This window comes from Diospyros lotus, chromosome 10 (genome assembly GCF_014633365.1).
Source record: "Diospyros lotus cultivar Yz01 chromosome 10, ASM1463336v1, whole genome shotgun sequence".
Lineage (NCBI taxonomy): Eukaryota > Viridiplantae > Streptophyta > Magnoliopsida > Ericales > Ebenaceae > Diospyros > Diospyros lotus.
The window spans coordinates 303,027-324,931 of NC_068347.1; the positions used below are offsets into that span (position 1 = coordinate 303,027).

Consider the following 21,905-nt stretch of genomic DNA (forward strand, 5'->3'; position numbering starts at 1 on the left):
GTTGGAAGGATGTGCAGGCCCCATTCTCTAATGTTCTGTTTTAGGAGCTTACCAGCTGAGATGTTCCATGGTCTTGTTTGATCTTCTCATCGTAATCATCTACCTACATTATTGTTGCATCCATGGTTTCCTTGGCATAACCCTTGCCACCAAGTTAGAGTACTCATTGTGTTATCTTTATTTCCTCTTTTGTTTTGGTTTTTGTCATAATTATAATGGGTCATCAATAAATGAACACGTTGATACTTTCCTGTTGATACTTTCCTTAAGTACAATCTACTATCTAAAAACTAACCATATTACTCCCGTGAGGACGCACGCTCATACTTTCCTACATATACATAGAAATAAAAGAGAGAGAGCTATACTGTATAAAGTTCATTTTTAAAGACAGATTAGATTATAGAAGACAAATAAAGTTGTCTCTAAAGTTTTAAAAAGCAAATAATAGTTTTTTGCCACTAAGAAGTCACCAAGTAAATACATGACTACTTATTATTAGGTTGTGATACCATGTCATTACAATAATATATTTTCTAAAATTAAGCATTTATAAAGATTTTAATATATTTACATCAACTAAAAATATATTTCAGAAAACATATTTTCTAAAAGTATAAACATAATACAAAATTTTTAGTTTAAATAAATATATTAAAAATAAAAAAATATCGCTCTTGAAGCCAACTAGTATATCATTCTGGTGATAAAAAATCTAGCAGCCACTAGCTTAAGTCGTCTCTGTTTAAACACTAGCAAGCTCATGTACTGTTATTTCCATGTCCTCCTGTTTGAAGTTAGTTAAAAATATACTTAGGACAATGCGTGTTAGTTGCACAATCTGGAGTTCATTTTCTTTGATTTCTTCTTTCTTCTTCGTTCTCTGTTCAATTCTTAGTTTCGTTTACATTCTCGACCCCTTTAAACATATTTCACGATATATACAGCTTCCTCTCTTAATATACATGCATCGTTGTTGTATTACACTTGATAACCCAGTTTTGGGTCGTTCCCATTGCAATCTGGCTGCTAGGCACCCAGAAGCCAGAATTGAAGCTATAATTAAGTTCTGCTATTGCTTAATACCGACTTGCTGCTATTGTGTGTGTATAATGAACGCATCAATTCACCCGCCAGTAAAAAGCTTCCCCATGGCACGTGAAAAGTTTACCCTTGATGAATTGCAAAGGGCAGATGATCCAGAGACAGCAAAATGGAAGGAACACAACTACTAATCAATAAGGGAAGAAAATTAACTAGAACAACAGTTGTCAACTCTTCCCTGGAGGGAGAATTGCAACTTGCAAAGGTACATGAATGGTTGAAAATATATGTATGTTGTGCCTTTGGTCAATGTCTTGAGCTGTAGCAGCATTTCAATCTAGATGCAGCTCCAATGTCTGATAACAAGGTCAGGAGGGAAAGCATACTAACAGTAGCAACAAGAAGTGTCTTTCAGAGGAATTCTCATCACGGGAATGGTGCCAAATAGGAGAAAAGAGAGAATCATGGAGTCTGTTGTTCCTTTTTTGTTGTTTCCTTGAACGCGCCCTTCTTCCTCATCACCCAAAATGCAGTATAGTAACGGTTCTGCAATTGGAAGAACAAACTTTAAAATCAATGATAAAAGAGTTGCCGCTAAAAGCACAAACCTATAACTTACACCTGCTGGCGCTAGCTTGGCTACAGGGCCAAGCAGGAATAAAAATGGAGGGAGAAACTTCCTCCGTCCAAACAGTATGAATGTTCTATGAAGTCCTCCACACCACTAAATAATCAATCAGCTGATTTAAATTCAAGAATAGGTTGTTTCCAGGTCCAGCCTCAATCTCGTATGAAGCCAATCCTTTCTTTTCTCCAAGGAATGCCAGACAGCCTACTAAAGCTCAAGAAGACCTCCGAGATACCCAGTAGAGTAGGCCAGCCCAGCTATAGAGTCCATCAGCGATTGTTCTCAGGTGCTGGAACTGCTCACAAACCAAGCCTTCCACAACGTCCCAGTATAGGAGACCATAATAGCCAAGGTACAAAAGAGGCAAAATGAAAAGATGCCCACACATTGATTGTCAAGCTCTTCTAGGAAGACTTATAAAGAGTAATGATAAAACGTAGAAGATACTAGGTAATGATAAACGTCTGCTGGGAGAAGGCATCAGAATTTAGTGATTTCTGGAGAACAAATTGAAGCCAACCTAAGGAAGAAGTCAATCGGAGGCCGATGACTGTTTGAGTGGGTCAGCACACTGGTTAGGTATAAAGTTGAATATGCCCTTTTAAGTATGGAAAGCTGTCTGGATAAAGAAAGCATGTTAGCTGATGTAGTAGGTAAAAAGCTAAATTTGGCTCTCCCACCTACCTAGCCTGCTGCTATACAAGGGAAGCTTATCTAATGAACTAAGACAACAAAGTTATGCTCCACATTTCTGTCTTTTGCTACATGTTCATATTAAATGTTACAGGAGGTCTCTTCTTAAGGGCCCGTGGAAAAGACCTTGAGTGATTTCAGAAAGTTAAGGAATTTTTCTTCAAAATTTCAGACTTCATTCCCATGGCAACAACAGTGTCATTGCCTACATCACCTTTTTTCACAGGTGAAAATTGTGATTTCTGGGCAACCCGTGTGAAAGCTTTTTTTATAGCCTATGACTCATTGGAATCAGTTGAAAAAGGTTATAAAGCCACCTTTTCCCGAGAATCCTACCTTGCAGGAGATCAAGCAGCATACTTAAGTCTATACCAAGAATTTTAGAACTTTATCTTTCCTTCATTCTGCTGTGTCTAGGACAATCTTTTTAAGGCTGGTTGGTGCTCAGACAGAAAAAGAAGCATGGGATAAGCTAAATGAAGAGTTTGAAGGTGGTGTCAGGGTTAGATCTGGGAAATTAAAAACTCTCAAGGGAGAGTTTGAGATGTTAAAGACGAGAGATGGAAGTCTATTAAAGATTATTCTGCAAAGTTGGAGTTAGTCAATCAAATGAGATTGTATGGAGAGGACTTTCAGGACAGCAGGGTTGTTGAAAAGATGTTGATTAGTTTGCCTGAGAGGTTTGAAGAAAAAGTTTCTGCAATTGAGGAATCATGTGATCTGAAGAAGATCAGTTAGTTGCAAGCCCACGAACAAAGGGTCTCCATGAGGTCTGATGAGGTTACAAAAGTAGAATTTTAGACCAAACGTTAAGGAAAGAATCATCAAGATGCTAAAGTAAAAGGTTGTATTTGACAAGCCTGGAAAGGTAAAGCTCTTCAGAATTCCAAAGAATTTTTTTAAAAAAGGCAAATTTCCTCCTTGTGGCACCTGCCAAAGGATTAACCACTTGGAGAAAGATTTCTCGTACAAAGGAAAATCCCTGTACCAGTGTATATACTGCAAAAGGCATGGACACACTGAGAGATTCTGCAAAGTGAAAAAAAAAAAAGTCAAAATCAACCAGCACAAGAAGCTAATTTTTCCCAAGATTTGCCAAGTGAAGACTATTTGTCTGCAGCAACTAAAGGCTCTCAATTTGTTAATTAAATTGAGAAATACTCATGGTTTCTGGATGGTGACTGTACCAGCCACATGGCCAGGAGAGTTTGTTCAGAAGCCGAGGAATGGAGCCATTGTGAAATCAGAAGGCAAAGGGAGTGTTGCAATTCAAACTAAAAAAGGTATGAAGCTCATTTCTGATGTTTAATAAATCCCTAACCTTGACCAAAATTTATTGGGTTGCCTAAATTCTCAACAAAGGTCATTTAAGGATAAATTATGTACCATTTATTATCCTTATGATCTTGAGATAGCTAACGTTAAAATGGTATATAATAGTTTTCCTTTGCAATGGGATTCAACTAATCATCATGTCTATAGCCCAAAGACTAATGACACATGGACATGCCATAGGAGATTTGGGCACTGCAACTTGATTTCTCTTAACATTTATGGAAGCAAATGGTATGGTGAAGTATATGTCAGAAATTTCAGTAAAAAAGGAAATTTATGAAATGTTGTCAGTTGGGAAAGCAACACAGTGACTTTTCACGCTCTAAATGAAGACTCACCTCCTGATTATGAAAGGTGAAATGTTTCCATATTTTATCCTGCTAGTAATGAAGAAGCATCCAAGTTCAAAGAACAGAAAGCTGCTATGAAGAACCAGACCTGAGAGCACGCTGGCAGGCCACAAGCTAAAAATGTAATTGGAGTTAGATGGCCTTGCAGGACAAAACTGAGTCCTGATGGTACCATCTTCAAAAATAAGCTAGACTAGTGGTCAAGGGATATGCTCACCAGCCTGGTCTTGAAGTGGAAGGTGTATCATATGGATGCAAGATCGGCATTCCTTAATGCTTGCTTCAAGAAGAGATTTATGTACAGTATGCATAAGGTTTTATTGTGCCAAGACATGAGGATAAGGCTTATAGGTTGAAAAGCACTTTATGGGCTTAAAGAGGTTTCCAAAACCTGGTACACTAGGATAGAGTCCAACCTAATCCATGAAAGATTTAGGAGGAGCAAGAATGAGGCAACTTTATATGTTAAATCATGTCATGATGGGAGGAACTAACAGTTTCTCTCTACATCGATGACTTGCTGGTCACCGGAAGTGATTCTCACCTTCTAAATCAGTTTAAACGTCAAATCCAGCAAGTTTTTGTAATGTCAGACTTCGGTTTGATTAAGTATTTTCTTGGCATGGAGGTTTGGCAATTCAGTTCTGGCATTTTCTTATCTCACAAGAAATATGCATTGTGCAAGTTAAGGAAATTTCATATGGAGCAATGCAAATCTGTTGCTACACCACTTGTTCAGAATGAAAAATTGTCCAGATAATGGAGCTGACAAAGTGGATGCAATCTTATACAGAAGTTTGATAGGAAGTTTGTTACAGTTGGCAGCTACAAGGCCTGACCTAATGTTCTCAGCAAGCTTTTCTATCAGATTAAAGCATATGTCATTTGAAGCAAGAAGGTTTGCAAGTTGAAAGGCTATGTGGATAGTGAATGGGCAGGATGCCTTGAAGACATTAAGAGTACATCTGGCTATGTTTTTTTCTTTTATTCTTTCTTTTTTTTCATTTGGATTAGGTCCATTTTCTTGAAACTCCAAGAAAGAAGTAGTAGCACAGTCAACAGCTGAAGCAGAATACATTTCTGCTGCTGCAGCTGCCAACAAAGTGATACGGCTTAGAAAATTGTTGTCTGATCAGGGGCAGGAGCAAGAAGAGGCTACAAAGATTAGGTGTGATAATAAATCAGCCATTGCCATAACTGAGAATCCTGTCCAGCATGGGAGAATAAAACATATAAATGTTAAGCTTCATGCTATTCGAGAAGCTGAGAAGAAGCGGCATGGGAAATTGATTCATCATAAATTAGAAGATCAAATTGTTGATGTGGACTAAAGCTCTTCTAAAGAGCAAGTTTGAGCTTTTAGAGTCTCCAATTAAAATCTTGAGTGTTAATGTGCTGAGATTTTTCTTAGGTACTCCAAGATGGACCGTGCTATTGGTACTCCATGAGCTACACCATGAGCTGCATAATGCATCATAAATGACAAAAATACCCCACACCTCACCGCCTCATACTGCCTTGGGTGAGGGGTATTTTAGTCATGCGCCTCACCGTTTCATGTCGCCTCACCACTTCACGTCACCTCATCGCCTCACTTCATCATCTTAGATGAAGGGTATTTTGGACATTTTAGCTACATTATGTAGCCCATGGTGTAACCCATGATGTACTAATAGCATTTTCCCTCCAAGGTATGTTGTGTATCTTTTGTCTCGTGTAATCTTTGTATGTAACTTTGTAGTCAATGTTAGGTAAAAAGTATAACACATGCTGAGATTTTTCTTAGGTACTCCAAGATATGTTATCTTGTAACCTTTGAATGCAACTTTGTAGGCAATGTTAGGTACAAAATTGTGTATGCCCTTAAAATATAGGAAGTTGTCTAGACAAATAAAGCATGTTAGCTGATGTAGTAGGTAATAAGCTAAATTTGGATTTCTCTCCCATGTGCGTAGCTTGTTGCTGTATAAAGGCAGCTTATTTATTGAAATCAGATGTAAGGAAGTTTTGTTCTAAATTTCTGTCTATGTTTTTCTTCCCATTCATTTTTCATTTACAATCTACATGGATACTGCAAGGATAGTTCTTCAACACCCACATGACAGGCATCTTTCGAGAGATTAACTTGAACAGACTTGTATCTCTCTCTTATATTCCAGTTAAGCATGAAGAATAGACATTTCTTTATGCTAACCACTCCAGAATTTATTGTAACCGTAAGAAATTTCATAGAAAGTTAAGGTGAGTAAATGAGAAACACAATATGTTTGAACCACAAGAAACATAAATTTAGAATGTTTCCCCTAAAAATGCAAGCAAATAAATATTTTACTCCATATTCTTGGAAATCCCGTTGTATGTGCCCAAGCATGCATGACCAGTTAAAAGTTCAGTCTAAGATGGATATCACGATTTGGCAGGGAGAGATGATGGGTTCCAATTGATTAATATTGAACATAGAAAAAAAAAAAAAGGGTGTAATGGTACATATCCATGTAAGGGTAGAAACTTACTTGCATCATGGATTGAGGGTTTGTGGTATAGGTTGTCTCAATGCTCTCCTCTTTCTGTTGTCCAAAATTGAAGAGTTAGGACACAGTAGTAAGTAATGCCATATAATAATGCAAAGACACCAGAACAGTACCTCCAACTCAAATCCATAATGGAAAGAAATTCTTTTTACATCTTCTAAACTTAATTCAATTGACATCTCCTACAAAGTAGTAACAGAAACCAGTATATCAGCCCATTAATCCAGCCAACAGAGCAGGACAGAATATCTTGAGCAACAAGGAATAGAATCTTACATCTCCTTGTCCATACATGTCAGCAAAGTGGTAAAGGAGAGGCCCCAAGTTTATCCAAACCTATAAACCAACCAAATAAGGATACATTTGAATGATAGGAGAAACTTTGAAGAAGCTCATTTAAAGATCTTACCCCATCATATTTGAGAACTCTTGAAATTATCTCAATGTATTCAACGATGTTGTGTGCTGTATCAAGGAAGAAACAGGTCACAACTGCATCCCACACTCCTGCAACATAGGGTCATAATTATATCCTTGCAAAAAATATTGTATATAGCTAGCATATCAACACCTTGGACAGCAAATCAGGCACCTCCATGGTATTTGGAAGTAGAGGGTGTTCAAATTCCGATCTAGACTGGAAGACCGTTTCGGACCAGTCTGTGGTCCACATCTTTGGAAAAATCAGTCCCAGTATGGTCCCAATCTTGGAAAGAAGACCAAATTAATTCAAATTCAAATTCCTATGCTAAATTTAATTTGCTTAATTGACTAAATGAGCCCAACCCAATACCCACTAACCCTACCCATATCTGTCAAGAGATTGCCATCTCCATACCTCCATCAACAGTCCATCCCTCTCTTCCCTACCATCATGACAGTAGCCACCATCAGCACAGTTGGCCTCACCCTACCATTGTGCTACCAATCCATCATCAACCGACACCGTCTTCTCTTCATCTACCACCGTGGAGCCATTGTCGAGTCAGATTCACCCCCTCCCCGCCATCATGCCACCATCATCGATTCACACCATTGCCCCATCATTGAGCTGTCATCTCCACTCCACCAACTCCAACCGTCATCAAGCCACCATCTCCATCACACCTCTCATCTCTGCTCTCTCTTTCCCTGACGTCCCCTCATCTCTGCTCTCTTGCTCAGTCAAGTGTGAATGGTGCAGACTGACAATTGCCACAATCACAGCCACTATTCGGCTGCTGTAGCACCACCACCTCCAACCACTAGCTCCTACCGACGACCATCAAAACTGGTAAACTTAAAACTCATTTAAAGGTGGGACCGAATTGGACCAAACCAATCTAGTCCAGTCCAGTCTTTGGTCAAAGATTTTTTAAAAATCCAGTCCTAGTCCGGTCTAGACCAAATGAACACCCCTATTTAGAAGGGCATAAAAACTTTTGACTAACATATATATGTTACTTGTTAAGGTTTGCCTAGAGTTTTCTGATTAGAAGATCAGTGGAGCGTTGATGGCTTTCGGCTGGAAGCTATTAAACAGTTAGGGTTTTTTAAGCAAAAGTGTAATTAATGTATCTTTGGGGGTCTAACTGTAAATTCCCTATAGTTATTAGTTATATGGGGGGTTCTACCTCCTCTATAAATAAGAGGGCAAGGCGGCAGTCTAGGATATCTTCTCTCTTGTCAAGTTCTCGGTTACTATTGTGAGTATTTTTTGTTCTAGAGAAAGTGAGGCATGTGTATTGTGTTCTTGAGCTTTCTTGGAGTGAACAAGGGTTGTCCTTGAGCGATAGGATTGAGAGAGGGCTTGGGTTTTGTACTTATCAGTTTCTTCTCAATAAAAGCTGCTCGATTAGGATGTTGGACTGCAGGATGTAGAGCCAATTAAATTGGCTTGAACCAGGATAAATCTATTGTATCTCCTTTATGGTTTGATCTTTTCAATTCTGTTAATTTCTTTTCTGTTGTTCATTTTTCTGTTCTTATATTTACACTGCATCCGAGAGTGTTGGAGAGGGTTTTCTAGCCTAAGGGTATAATCTAAGAGTCTAAGGTTAACATTACTAACTCAAAATGTTAGTTTATTGGTTGTGATGAAGGATAAAGTAGAAGAAAAATAGAGAAGAGAGAGAAAGAGAGATTACAGGGAAAAAAGGGGGAAGAGGTTTCTTTGAGAATTTTAAGCTTGGAAAATACCCCCAAAACACAAAAATTTACAAGAAGCACAAAGGCTCCTCTAGGAATTTACAGTGTGGAACTTAAGGAAAATTCTAATTCCAATGGCTAGCGGAGGCCCATATTCTACTTCTTCATCTACACTTGAGAAAGGCACAATGAGCACATCTCTAATGCACAAGTCACTAGAGGGTCAGACCAGGAACCATGCTCCATTCTCAAGCCTAAGAGAAAAGGTGGCTTGACCAGGCCAAAGGCCCGAAAGTGTAGACAATACTTTTGGGGGAACAAAGGTAACCAAATGTGGATCAGTTTCAAGTTAATCCTGTGTTGATAAGATGGCTACTATAATTTGAAACATGGAAAAGTCTATTTTAAAAGAGTCAAAAGGAAAAGACCCATATCAAAAGGAGTTATAGTGGTGAAGTGAGCAAGTACAACAAAAATAAGACCAAGAGAGTGTCAAGCCCCGTAATTGAGGGTTGGACAAATCTGGTATTTTGGTTCTCAATTAGAAACAGAGAGTGAGAAAAGAGAGAGATAAGGGAGAAGGAGGGTTTGAGAGAAAGATCTTTCTGTTATTACTCAACATAACCACATCCACATACCTGCAGGCCTTATATAGTGCCTGCCTTCTAACCAAATCATAACCATCATAACCAAAAGGGAGTGATCTGTTGTACAGTTAGCTAACTGACATCCTAACCAATTAACCACCCAGCTAACTGACCTCCTAACCAATTAACCCCCCAGCTAACTGCTAATACAAGTGGTTATAACTTTCTAACAAAATACTTGCTTGCCCTTAGGGTCGTGACAGATAGCTTGCTACAAGACTTACATGCATGCCTGAGAGAAGAAAATTTGAAGACGTATATTTTGACTTTGGAAAAAAAAGAAGCAAAAAAGGCAGTTATTACAGTAAAAGAGGGGAAAGAGATATATACAAGTTGGCAAAAGCAAGAGGAGGAGAAATGAGGGATTTGAGTCAATTAAGGTGCACAAAAGACAAAGACCAAAAGTTGTTGGTAAATGAGATAGTGATCAAGGAAAGATGAGATGAATATTTCTCGAAGCCATTCAATGGATGCAAAGAAAAACATTATGTTATGATAACAAGTTAATTATGAATAAGATAGGAATTACATATTTGTAAACATATTTTCCCAAAAGAAATAGAGAAAGCCATTAAAAAGATGAAAAATGATAACGGGTTGGACAAAACAATGGTGCAAAAAAATCATATGAATGCATGCAAGAAGGAATTTTAAGATGATCGTGCCCAGTTACAAAAACAAAGGTAATGTTCCAAATTGTGAAAATTACGTAGAAAACAAGCTAATAAGCCATGCTAGAAAATTTTGGGAGAGATTGATTAAGCAAAGGTAAAAAAAACAAGGCTATTGAAAGGTAATTAGTTTGATTCTTAGTATGTCAGCAATGAAAGCTATCTACTTGCTTTAGGTCTCTGATGAAAGGATCTAAAAATAAACATAAGGATTTACAGTGTTTATCGCCTTGGAAAAAGTCTATGACAGAGTTCTTAAAGAAATACTTTGAAGGGTTTTAGAGAAAAAAGGGGGAGTAATTGTGTATATGCAAATTATAAAAGACATTTATTACAAAAATCGTGTATTAGGACTTCCAGGAGAGATATTAGGCCTTTCTAATTATAACTATATTACATAAAAATCTGCATTGAGCCCTTATCTTATTGTTCTAATGGTAGACACTCATTAACCACATCTAAGAAGAGATATATTGGCATGTGTTATTTGTAGAAGAACATTATCTTAGAGGATGAGACAAAAGAAATGGTGAAGGCTAAGCCATACAGGGACAACTTAAAATTCAAAAGGTTTGAAGTTGAGCAAGTCAAAAACTGAATATGTGGAAAGTATGTTTAGAAAGAATAGAAGTATGCATGATATCATAATGAGAGTTGAAGATCAAGTCATTTCAAGAAAAGATTGAGTTTAGATATCACAAAGCAATTGTTTAAGGAGATAAAAAAAAACAGAAAAGAAAAATTGAGGATGTTACAAACAAAATTAAGGTAAGATAATTGAAGTAATTAAGAGCTTCTAGTTTCCTATGCAATTGTAAAATCTCTTTAAAGTTAAAGAAGTTTTTATCATACGAATGTGAGATCAGCTTTGTATAAGGCATGAAAAGTTGGGCAATTAACACACTAATCCATGTAAATATGAGCATAATTAAGATGACAATATCATGGTAGATGTGCAACCATGTAAGTAAAAATAGAATTAAAAATGATATTATATTTAATAAGGTCAAAATGAGATCGATTGAAGATAAGATACACAAGACACATTTAAGATAGCTTAGACATGAAAGCAAAAGACTAATAGATGCACCTATAAAGAGAGTAGATGGAATAAAAGTAATTTGTATCAAAACACAGAGAAATTCTTAGGCATAATATAGGATGTAACAGCCTTACTGAAGATATAGTTATAGATAGAGATGATTACCAAGCTAGAATAAATATGCCCACTCATTTAGAACAAGTTAGTTATAGATACCAAGCAAATTAACATGATAAGACCTCTTCAAGAAACATGAGCATTGTTAGGCCAACTAAAAGCCTAAATTAAAGCATTAACTTTTGAAAATAGTAAATACATAAGATGAGAAGAGTTTCTTAAGTGATCGAAACAATAGATAATGTGGTACTAATAATTTAAAATTTGATAACTTTACAAGAGACTTTCATCTCTAAAAGCTATGAGGTGCTAAAAAAAATGAACCATGCAGAGAACAAGTACCAAAACCAAAAGTAAATGGATTATTTGATATCAAGAGATTTAGTGCCTTTTGTATTATTGTTGTCCAAGACTTCCATTATTGGTTCTCTTATTCTGCAGTCAATCAGAATACAGTAAGGAAGAAAGTACACAGCTCATACTATCACTCCTACCTACTTGGCTTGGATCGCTGTAGACTTCAACAAAATCACCACCACACATAGAAAATCCTTCAGTAATCCCTGCACTGTTCCCAAGGGAAGTAAATAATAATTCAAATGGCTAAAATATTTCAGGTGCAGCCTAGCATCAATGCCAAAGATATTGCAATTTGGTAATGCATGAGAAACATACACCAATGCAGCCACAAAAGACTTTCTAGAAGATCAATACTATTATACTATTGCTCCTGCCTATGTTGGTATGTCCAGGGTCTTAGAATGGGGCATGACAGGTTTCTGCCCTTTGGTGTTGCTTGGGAGCTAGGATGGACAACCCAAGAAGTGTAGCAGGTGGATCCTTTCTGTTTGTTTTGGACCATATGGAGAAAGGAATGAGAGAACTTTCATAAAGAATCCAAGATAACTTCAAGTAAAACTAAAAAGAATGTATTCCATAACTTGTTAATCAACATATTAATCATATCATATGGCAACCGCATTCCATCAATAAAATGTATCAACATAAAAAATCATAAAAAGTATTTCATATCAAAATAGTAAGAAATCAGTTGCATTCCATCAATAAAATGTACCAACATAAAAATCGTAAAAAGTATTTTATATCAAAATAGTAAGAAATCAGTTGTTATATTAATCAAAAATTGGGGAAAAAGTGTAATCCTTTTGGTTTCATATATAGAAGTACATAGAAAAAACCAAAGAACTCCTTCAGGAGGCAAACCCTATACAGGAGCTCAAATGAACTAACATCTCTCTATATGAAGTAATTCCAAGAAGAAGGGGAAACAAAAAGTGCTCCTGTTAATAACTATAAATCTGGGATGATTGAATAGCTACAATCTTGAGTCAACTGATAGCTGTAATTGTGTTATTATAGATCCCGATGTAATCTTTCCTCGCTTGAAATAATAGTATAAATATGAGGTATAAAGTTTATACTAGGTATAGAGTTGCAGACAGAATAACAGCTTACAAACGTTTCTTCATCATTTTGGCTTCTACAACCTTTTTACATGTTTTCGATTAGTCTTATTTTCCAACTGCTCCCTCAAAAAAAAAAAAAATATGTAAAGAGATCTCAACAACTTCAAAGACTATTGTTTCTTTCTCTCAGATGCACCATGGCATACAAGAAAGAGTGATGTTCCACAAAATTCCAATCTCTTTTCAGACATCTCTTCACCCAAGTGAAAAAGTGTTAAGGACAAATCCCCTATCTAGCAAGCAACTAGGCAATGTCATAGAACCATCTCCTTGTACATGAAGCACCAATAAGCTATTACCTATCTTTCCATTCACAACTTATTAATGGTGAAAATATAACCATATGAAGCTGTCCAAGTGATGAAAGCTACTATAAATGGTCTTCTAAGGAATGCTAGCTACCCTTCTGCCCACATGTGCATTATAGGACCGAAGAATAAGAGTTCCTTTCCTAGTTGGATTCTATAGATAGATAGCTGTCCTCCCTAGCAGTAAGATGTGCTCATCATTAATTAATCCAAAAAATAGCACCCAGAGTCAAGTTCAGAATCTTAAGAGATTTTGCCCAAGGAGCAGTCACCAAACTAACCCCCTTTAAAAAAGAAAAGAGTCCTTCACAAAAGCATTTTGGTCTCTAACTCATAAAGGTAGAAAACAACCTCAAACAAGGTTTATAGTCCCATCAACCATCAAGTCAAATCATCACCTTTGACCCAAACCTAACTTTAAAAACAATGTTTTTGAAGAAAACATTGCACACCTAAAATGCTCCCCCAAATGCCCACATTGGCAAGAGACCTAAAGTTAGTAAGTTCTCGTGCGCTAAGTACTTCCCTCTCTTCCACTGAGAATAGTTGCATTTAGCATCCGCCATCCTCTTCCACAAACTATGTTTGACAGTGAGTCTAGAATTTCTTATAAGAGGCCAAGTTTCCCATACCTAGACATCTAGCAAAGACCAGACAATGGATTTTACTTCAATTCACTAAATGACACCTGGATTCATCATCTAATCTGTAAAACCCAAAATATAACCACCACCCCACCAACACACATGCACACAAAAGAACAATGGGATAGACAGATAAAGAGCACCTTCACATCCAGAACATAATACATGTGTAAGTATCATCAAAATGTGGATATAGGAAAACAGATAATCAATTTTTTAAAGGATTTATTCAGAGCAAGTTGAGAAGTGTTCTTGGTCATGACAGATCATATCTTTGTCAAGAAACGGAAACCAAATAAAATAAGTGAAAAGGCCATATAGCGATAGAAAAGAAAGTAACACAACAGAAGAATCAAACAAAGATCACAAAAAAATAATAATAATAAAGCAGGAGATAAAAATGGCAGAATAAATACCTAGCTGGATGAATATCTGGAATTGGAACCGGACGAAGCTGATCACTATCCGACAGTGAATTACAATTGCTATGAATCCAAGGATATATTGTCCACTCCCCAGCAGTCTGTGTCCTAATAATATAACAAATAAACTTTAAGAATTATCATATTTGATCTTAATGAGAAAAAAGAGGATGAATGAAACTACACATAGATTGCATGATTCCTTACTGGTTAAGAATATAATTTGAGCAAATCATCATGTAGTATGAGAACTCATTGCCCTGGCTTATAAAACCTGGAAGAACAACCACCACCACAAGCCTTAATCCCATTAGGTAGGACATATAAAAACTGAAAGATGAAGAGAAATGTCAATCACTGTGGAAGGAGTATTTCAACATGGACTGTAAAATTCAACATATACATACCTAGACAAGAAATTTCCAAAGCCAACCTACCAAGACCAGCACCAGGAACTAAACAGGCAGGAGGGCTTTCAGAAAGGATGATAAATAAGAATTAGGAAAGGGAAAAGAAATTTCTTAACAATTAAGTGATCAAAACATGAATAATAAGCCTAAACCTTGAGCGGTATACTTGCCTTTCCTTCCGTCGATCTGGGAATTGAACTTGGAGCTCTTCAAGAATAGGCTTGTAGCACTGGTCACGTTCTTTCTGTCCCTGTATGAAAATAAGAAGTTAAAGGAAGATGTATTCAACTGGTGAACGCTGACCTCAAATAAAGTTCTATCATTATAGAATTAAAAATCAGAACATCTAGAAATTAGCAAGAAATAAGAGAATACCTCAGCTGCCCAATCTCTTACAATATTCCTGATAATGCAGCGAACCTGATCATAGCCCGAAAAAAAAAAAAAAACAAAAAAACAATGGATCCATTAATCACAATAAATGGTACTTCCAAAAGCTTTTTAATAAGTTGTGAAATTACAAAAAAATTACCAACATCCTTTTCTTCTGAAAAGGAAAGTTGGAACAAAAGTACACCTAAGGTGTTGAACTAAATAGCATACTTGAGAACACAACAAATGCGAAAGAAACAAAATATCAGTCAAGGTGTTTCATTTTGAACAAATAATACAACGTAATTATTGATAGCAAAATGGATTGAATGTTTATACTGCTATAGGTTGTAAGAAGCCTACGTAGTTTAAATGGAGAAAAAAGACCAAGCTCAAAAGGTTCTCTTTAGCTTTCTTTCATCACAGTAGTACAGTGGGGCTAGATGTTATGCAAGTTTTTCGTACTTTCTGTGAGTCATGACTCAATTATTTGGATGAAATTCAAGATTGATAAAATGACTCGTTTTCAAGTTCTTTAAATTGCTCTATAGCAATCCTCTAACCAGGCCAGTATGGATAAATAAGTGTGGACCGCAACATAAGGGTACCTTCCACTTTCTTCTTTTAATGGTTCTCCATTTGAAAGTGAAAATCAACCACAACCTCCAAGAGTTGAGTAATTCCTGCAGTTAGTTTCCCTTGTAGCCATCTGTCATGAACCTAGGGTTCATAACAGGCTGAAATTGGCAATCGAAAGGATCCGATTGAATTAAGGTCAAGAACAGAATGTATAGAGGGAAAAATTGAAGAAGAGTGGGGGAGAACTTAGAGAGAATTGAGGGAGAGCAGAAGAGAGAAATGAGAGGGAGATTTGAGAGAATTCTTAGAGAAAGAATGAGAGTTTTCAATTATCAATTCAAGCATATCCTCTCCTCGTACAATAGGGCCTTTATATAGGCATAGTAGCTACTTAACTAATTTCTAACAACATCCTAACAGCACCCATGTGCTTCTAACAACTTGTAAAAATATCCTAACAAGTTCATTGCAACCCTATTACAATGATACCCTTCTATTATTCCTTGGGTCATGACACCATCTTCTTCACGTGCTCAGTTGCTTTTGAAATTGCACTCACTAATGCCTCCAGAAAACATGCTTAAAATTTTTTACGCGGGTCCTTGTCACATTGCGGGCCGTCCTGTCGTTTTAAAATGCTAGGAGCCGAGCATGAATATCTCTAGAGAGACCCACACATCGGTTTTGATATGGATTAAAATCCATAATCCTCCTCTTGAAGGATTGTCCCTTAAAGGTATTTTTGTTATTGCTAGTTCTATAGGCCGACCCTTGTATGCAGATCCTATGATCGAGGAAAGAACTAGATTGGGGTTTGCCAAAGTGTGTGTCGAGATGAGTGTCAATTCTAGCTTCCCTAAATTTATTGATGTTCAACAAGGTAGGGATGATCTAACAGGTGAACCTAGGATATCCCGTCTACCTATTGAATATCAATGGATGCCATATGTGTGTTCCCACTGTAAGGTTTTTGGTCACCCTATTTCTCGGTGTCCGAATTAGACTCAGCCAAAAGGGAGTGAAGCTAGAGTCGTGTATTTAAAGAAGAATGACCAGAATCCCAAAAACAATGAAGATAACCAGAATGTACGTGAACCTGAAGGTTTTATTATGGTTCATAGAAAGAAAGGAAAAGCTAATGAAAGAAAGGATAAGGGAGGAGGAGGTAGGGCCATCTTCTAAACCCTCGGAACCTGATTACTCCTCTATGAATATGGTGGATTGCCTTGAGTATCATACCATAACTGTTCCTTATGACCCTAAGGATATTGACGATCAAATAAAGAAAAATAATAAATATTGTGTCTTAGCAGAAAAGGATAAGGACGTCCCTTCCCCCACAGAATCTCAGGGAGATGTTGCTGAGAGGGACAACTTGAGGGACTCTAGTGCTCGAGAGATTCAGGGTGGCGTCGACTCGGAGTCCGATAGGGTAACGAGTACAAGCTCAGCAGGGAGTGGACCGAGAACAAGAGCTCAAGCAAAAAGGGATAGGAAAAAGAACAGAGAGGGGGGTGGGAAGCATCAGGGGTCCAAGAGTCCGAACCCAACCCTTCAAGAGTGTTAAGATGCAAATTGCTACATGGAATGTGAGGGGTCTGAATCTGTCCCCCAAGCAATGGGAGGTTTGTTCTCTTATCTCTCAATATAAGTTGTCTTTAGCTTCCATTTTAGAGTCTCGAGTGCGAGAAAGGCAAGCTGGGGATATCTCTCGAGCTATTATGCCCAATTGGAAATGGATTTTCAGTTACGACTCGAATGATGGAGGTCGGATTTGGATTGGTTATGATCCGTCATCCATTAATTTAGTTGTTTTGAGTAGATCAGACCAGTTCATTCACGTCAAGGTGACTGGTCTTGATATTGTCACCCCTTCTTCTTGTCTTGTATTTATGCCCGGAATGAAGAGGTGGACCAAGCTCACTTATGGAACTCTCTAAGAGGGGTGGGGTTGTTGGTGGTTAACGACCCTTGGATCCTCCTTGGTGATTTTAACATCTGTCGTAATAGTTCTGAGATGAGAGGTGAAAACACCTCTCAGTCATGGGTATGCGCAGATTTAATGGGTTTCTTTTCTTGGTTTCTCTTCAGGATCTAGCCTTTAGTGGTCCAAAGCTGACGTGGAACAATAAGAGGTCTGGTGCAGAGTGCATTTTTCGAAAGCTGGACAGAGTCCTTAGGAATGATGGGTGGCTTGCTAGTTACCCAGAGAGTGAGGCTCTTTTCCTTCAACCAAGAATCTCTGATCACAGACCTGTCGTGGTTTTCTTATCTGGTTCTTCTCGAAATAATGGTAGCCCTTTTAGGTTCCTCAACCACCTTGTTGACCATCCTCTTTTTCTTGATAAGGTGGCTGACAGCTAGAGCAGGTGGGTTCTCGGGGTCCCTATGTTTCGAGTTGTCTAGAAACTTAAGGTGGTTAAAGGAGCTATGAAGACTCTTAATAAGTCGAGTGGTCATGTCTCTAACCTTGTTTTGTCCCTCCGAGATAGTCTGCATAGAATTCAGGGAGAAATGCAGAATAACCCTCATAATCCTAATCTTCGCTAGCGGGACCTCAATCTTAATAGAGATTATTCAGCAGCTCTGGCGCAGGAATTTGATTATTTTCACCTCAGAGCTCGGATAAGGTGGTTTGCGAAGGGGAACCGGTGTTCTTGCTTCTTCTTCCAATCCATGTTAGCTTGGCAAAATAATCACCATATCTATAGCCTCCAAAAAGAAGATGGATCTGTTGTGGATTCTAAAGATGTGGCGAGATGTATGGTTTCCTACTTCCAGAACCTCTTTGGTCACAGTGCCCGTTCAGCCCCTGTGTCCCCTGAAGAGATTGCCCCTTTTATTAACAAACACTTGTCTCAGGATCAGTAGGAAGGGCCTTATTGCTGAGGTGTCATCGAAGGAAATTCAAGGAGCCTTGTTCAGCATGGGGGATGATAAAGCCCCTAGGCCGACGGATTTACTGTTAAATTCTTCAAGAGGGCTTAGGCGATTGTGGGGCTTGACGTGGTGGAGGCTATCAAGAGCTTCTTCTCCTCAAGGCCGTCTTTTAGGGCAAATGAATGCAACTATCATTAGTTTGGTTCCTAAGGTCCCTCACCCTGAGTCGCCATCCCAATTTAGGCCTATTTCTTGTTGCAACGTCTTGTATAAAGTCATCACCAAGATTTTGGCCAATAGAATCAAACCCGTGCTTTTTGGTCTTGTGAATGAGGCTCAGGCAGCATTCGTGCCTAGGCGTTCGATTGGGGATAACGTCTTGCTCGCCCAGGAGCTCATGTTCCAATATGACCTTCACAAGGAGCCTCCTTGATGTGTGATGAAAGTAGACCTAGCTAAAGCTTATGACACTGTGGAGTGGACTTTCTCTTGACTGTCCTTCGTCTTATGAATTTCCTTCCGCAGTTTTGTAGCTGGATTCGCGAGTGTGTCACTACTCCTCGTTATTCCATTAAAATCAATGGGCAGTTAAACGGATTCTTCCCTGGTGGTCGGGGCCTTAGGCAAGGGGACCCTCTATCTCCTTATTTCTTTGTCCTTGTGATGCAGATCATGCATGGTATTGTTAACCATCAGACAAGGTCTCCAGATTTTCAATTTCACTGGAAATGTGAGCAAACTCAACTGATGATGCTCATGTTTGCAGACGATCTCCTTTTGTTCTCCCATGGCAATCCTGCTTCGGTGGGTATCTTGAAATCTTGCTTGGAGAGATTCTCTAGTTTGTCTGGCCTCAAGGCCAATGCCTTAAAAAGCAGTTGCTTCATCTCTTGCAGAGATGAGTCCTTAAGGGAGAATATTTTGACTATTGCAAGTTTCCAGATAGGTGTGCTACCTATGCGATACCTGGGGAAGCCTCTTCTTTCCACCAAATTATCTTATGAGGATTGCCGACTTATCATTGATAAGGTTAAGTATAAGATTTGCTCTTGGCGGAGTAGGTCACTCTCCTTTGGGGGCTGCCTTCAATTAGCTCAATCTGTTCTTTCCACTATCTATGTGTACTAGGCCTCTATGTCTATTTTGCTGAAAGGGGTGATCCATGAGATTGAGCAATCAATTCGTAATTTCTTATAGAGTGGTGATGACGTTGACCACCAAAGAGCTAAAGTGGCTTGGCGAGAGATCTGTTGCCCCAAGGCGCAAGGAGGTCTAGGTCTCAAGCCTCTCTATGTCTGGAATCAAGCCCTTGTCGCCAAGCATATTTGGCGCTTGATCTCAGGCAATGGGGAGTCGTTTTGGGTGAAGTGGGTACATACCTATCAAGTTAAGAGGGCGTGCTTTTGGCTCCTTAAATTGCCATACGCTTGTCCATGGTACTGGAGGAAGCTGCTCTCCTTCAAGGGAGTTGTGTGATCCAAAGTGGGGTGGAAAATTAGTGATGGTCGTAGCGTGTTCCTTTGGCATGATCAATGGCACCCTTTGGGCGTGCTTATTGATCGTTTCTCTCGCCAATTGCCTCGACAATTAGGCATCCATACCTTGGCCAAGGTCTCTAATTTCATTGAGAATGGCTCTTGGAATTGGCCTAACCTCTTCCCTTGTCCGGCTTACGATCTTATTAGGAATCACCTTCCTAGTCTCCCCCGCGTTCAACGCCGAGACGAGAATTTTTGGCTCCCAGCTGCGAATGGTGTTTTTTCAGCTAGGGCTGCTCTTAAGGACTTCTAGGATCAATGCCCCCGGGTCCATTGGCATAGGCTTGTGTGGTCGTTGGAGTGTATTCCAGCTCATTCTTTTATCCTGTAGTTAGCAATTCGGGAGCGTCTTTCTACACTTGACCGTATTAACCATTTTTTTGTCTTTTCCGAATAAATGTTTCCTTTGCAAGATGAATGCGGAGAGACATAGTCACCTTTTCTTTGAGTGCCCTTATTCCAGAGAGGTGATGACATTCTTCCCCAGATCAAATAAATTCAATTGGCCTTGGCGTCAATGGGATTCTAGAGTGCTTTGGGCTATTGCGAGATGGAGTGGCAAGGGTCCGTGGTAGGTGGCGAATAGACTGGTGCTTCATGCTACGGTGTAATTCATCTGGAGGGAGCGCAATAACACGTGCTTCCGTGATCATGAGAGATCTACCTCTCAGTTGGCTCATCAGATTCAGTGCGCGGTGTGGGCCCATTTGATGACTCTCCGACTCGGACCGTTTATTTTGAGTTATGCTCTTTGTCATATTTGGCGTCTTCCGAGGGACCAGGTTCTCCCTCCCCATTGAGTTGCTGCTTGCTTGTTGCTGGAGGCTGGCTTTTGTGATCTTGTTCAGTGTCAGTCCCTTCGGTGCCTTGTGTTCAATGCTGCCTCTCCAGTTGGGGCTTGCTTCGTTTGCAATTTTCCTGCTCGTGATTTGTACATCAGGCTTGTTCTTCCAAGATGGATTGTTGCTTTCGATCACTTCCAGGCTTTTGTTTATTTTCTGTACATTTTGTCTTTTATTTTGCTTCTTCCTATGTTTTTCTTATTTTTAGCTTATTTTTCTTCTTTTGACCCAGTGGGTGATCGTTGTTATGTTCATGTCCCTGGTTTTTGTTTGGTCCGGGGTATGCCTTAGCCTTGGCTTGTAGCCGTTTCAGCTTTGGTTTGTGTTCTATGAATCTCTCACTTACAGAAAAAATGATATTTGATAACTTATTCCCCTAGGAAATCAGGTTTCCCCTCAATTAGAGGCTGAAGTTAGAGATGTCAAGTGGGCCGTGCCAGCTCAAGTTAGAGATGTAAAACAAACTGTGCTGGGCCAGCACTGTGGTGCCAGGCCCCAAGGGAGTGGTCCAATCCTACTAAGGTGGGTTGGGTTGGCCCTCTAGTTACTATTATTCTTAAATATTTTTTAATTATTTTTAAATATATAAATAAATATAATCTACGAATTTATAATAGAAATTCCAAATGCTATTTGTTCATGTTTGAATTTTGAAATATTTGTATGTATTTAGTATTTACATACATGTTTACATAAATAAATTTCGAATGTTATTTGACCATTTAGAAAATAATATAATTATGCCCATATTAGCAAAAAATGTAGTTATATATAAAATATAATTTACGTAAAATACAACACAATTAATATATGATATGCATAAATTATATTAGTATATAATTAATATATCTTACTCTGAAATGCTGCTGCTGTGTAATATTTCAAGTTTGAAATGCCTCCAAATGGAGGCTATGGGGTGTCATATGTATAAAAACATACTAGTTAACATATATTCAAAACTAAATTAAATAAATATTTTCAAATTTTAAAAATTATTTTTTAACATAAGCTAGGCCAGGCCGGGGGCCAGGAACCCCTAGGCCCGAGACAGCCCTAGTTGGTGGGTGGGGCTTGCAACTGTAGCAGGCCACCAATTGACATCACTAGCTCAAGTATCAGAAACTGGAGGGAGGCATCAGAACATATCAAAAGTAGATCAACCTCAAGTCATTTTAACTGATGGATTACAGGTCAACCAGTCAGTGGAGTGACTCAGATAATAAGTTTGTGGCAGCAGC

At 38.5% G+C, this 21,905-nt stretch overlaps 1 protein-coding gene across 3 annotated transcripts in view; it reads right to left on the reverse strand.

The window, feature by feature from the left end:
• Positions 1-1,154: 1,154 nt before the first annotated feature.
• The window catches only part of LOC127811011 (uncharacterized), a 38,715-nt gene continuing 17,964 nt past the window's right edge, over positions 1,155-21,905 (reverse strand). For all 3 annotated transcript variants that reach the window (XM_052350689.1, XM_052350688.1, XM_052350690.1), the window contains 11 exons: positions 14,832-14,876; positions 14,627-14,706; positions 14,454-14,518; positions 14,254-14,320; positions 14,041-14,154; positions 11,680-11,753; positions 6,991-7,088; positions 6,858-6,917; positions 6,695-6,763; positions 6,564-6,617; positions 1,155-1,590 (listed from right to left, as the gene is read on the reverse strand). In XM_052350689.1, coding sequence (XP_052206649.1) covers positions 1,507-1,590; positions 6,564-6,617; positions 6,695-6,763; positions 6,858-6,917; positions 6,991-7,088; positions 11,680-11,753; positions 14,041-14,154; positions 14,254-14,320; positions 14,454-14,518; positions 14,627-14,706; positions 14,832-14,876 — 810 coding nt within the window. In that variant the 3' untranslated portion in view covers positions 1,155-1,506. The remainder of the gene's footprint in view (positions 1,591-6,563; positions 6,618-6,694; positions 6,764-6,857; positions 6,918-6,990; positions 7,089-11,679; positions 11,754-14,040; positions 14,155-14,253; positions 14,321-14,453; positions 14,519-14,626; positions 14,707-14,831; positions 14,877-21,905) is intronic.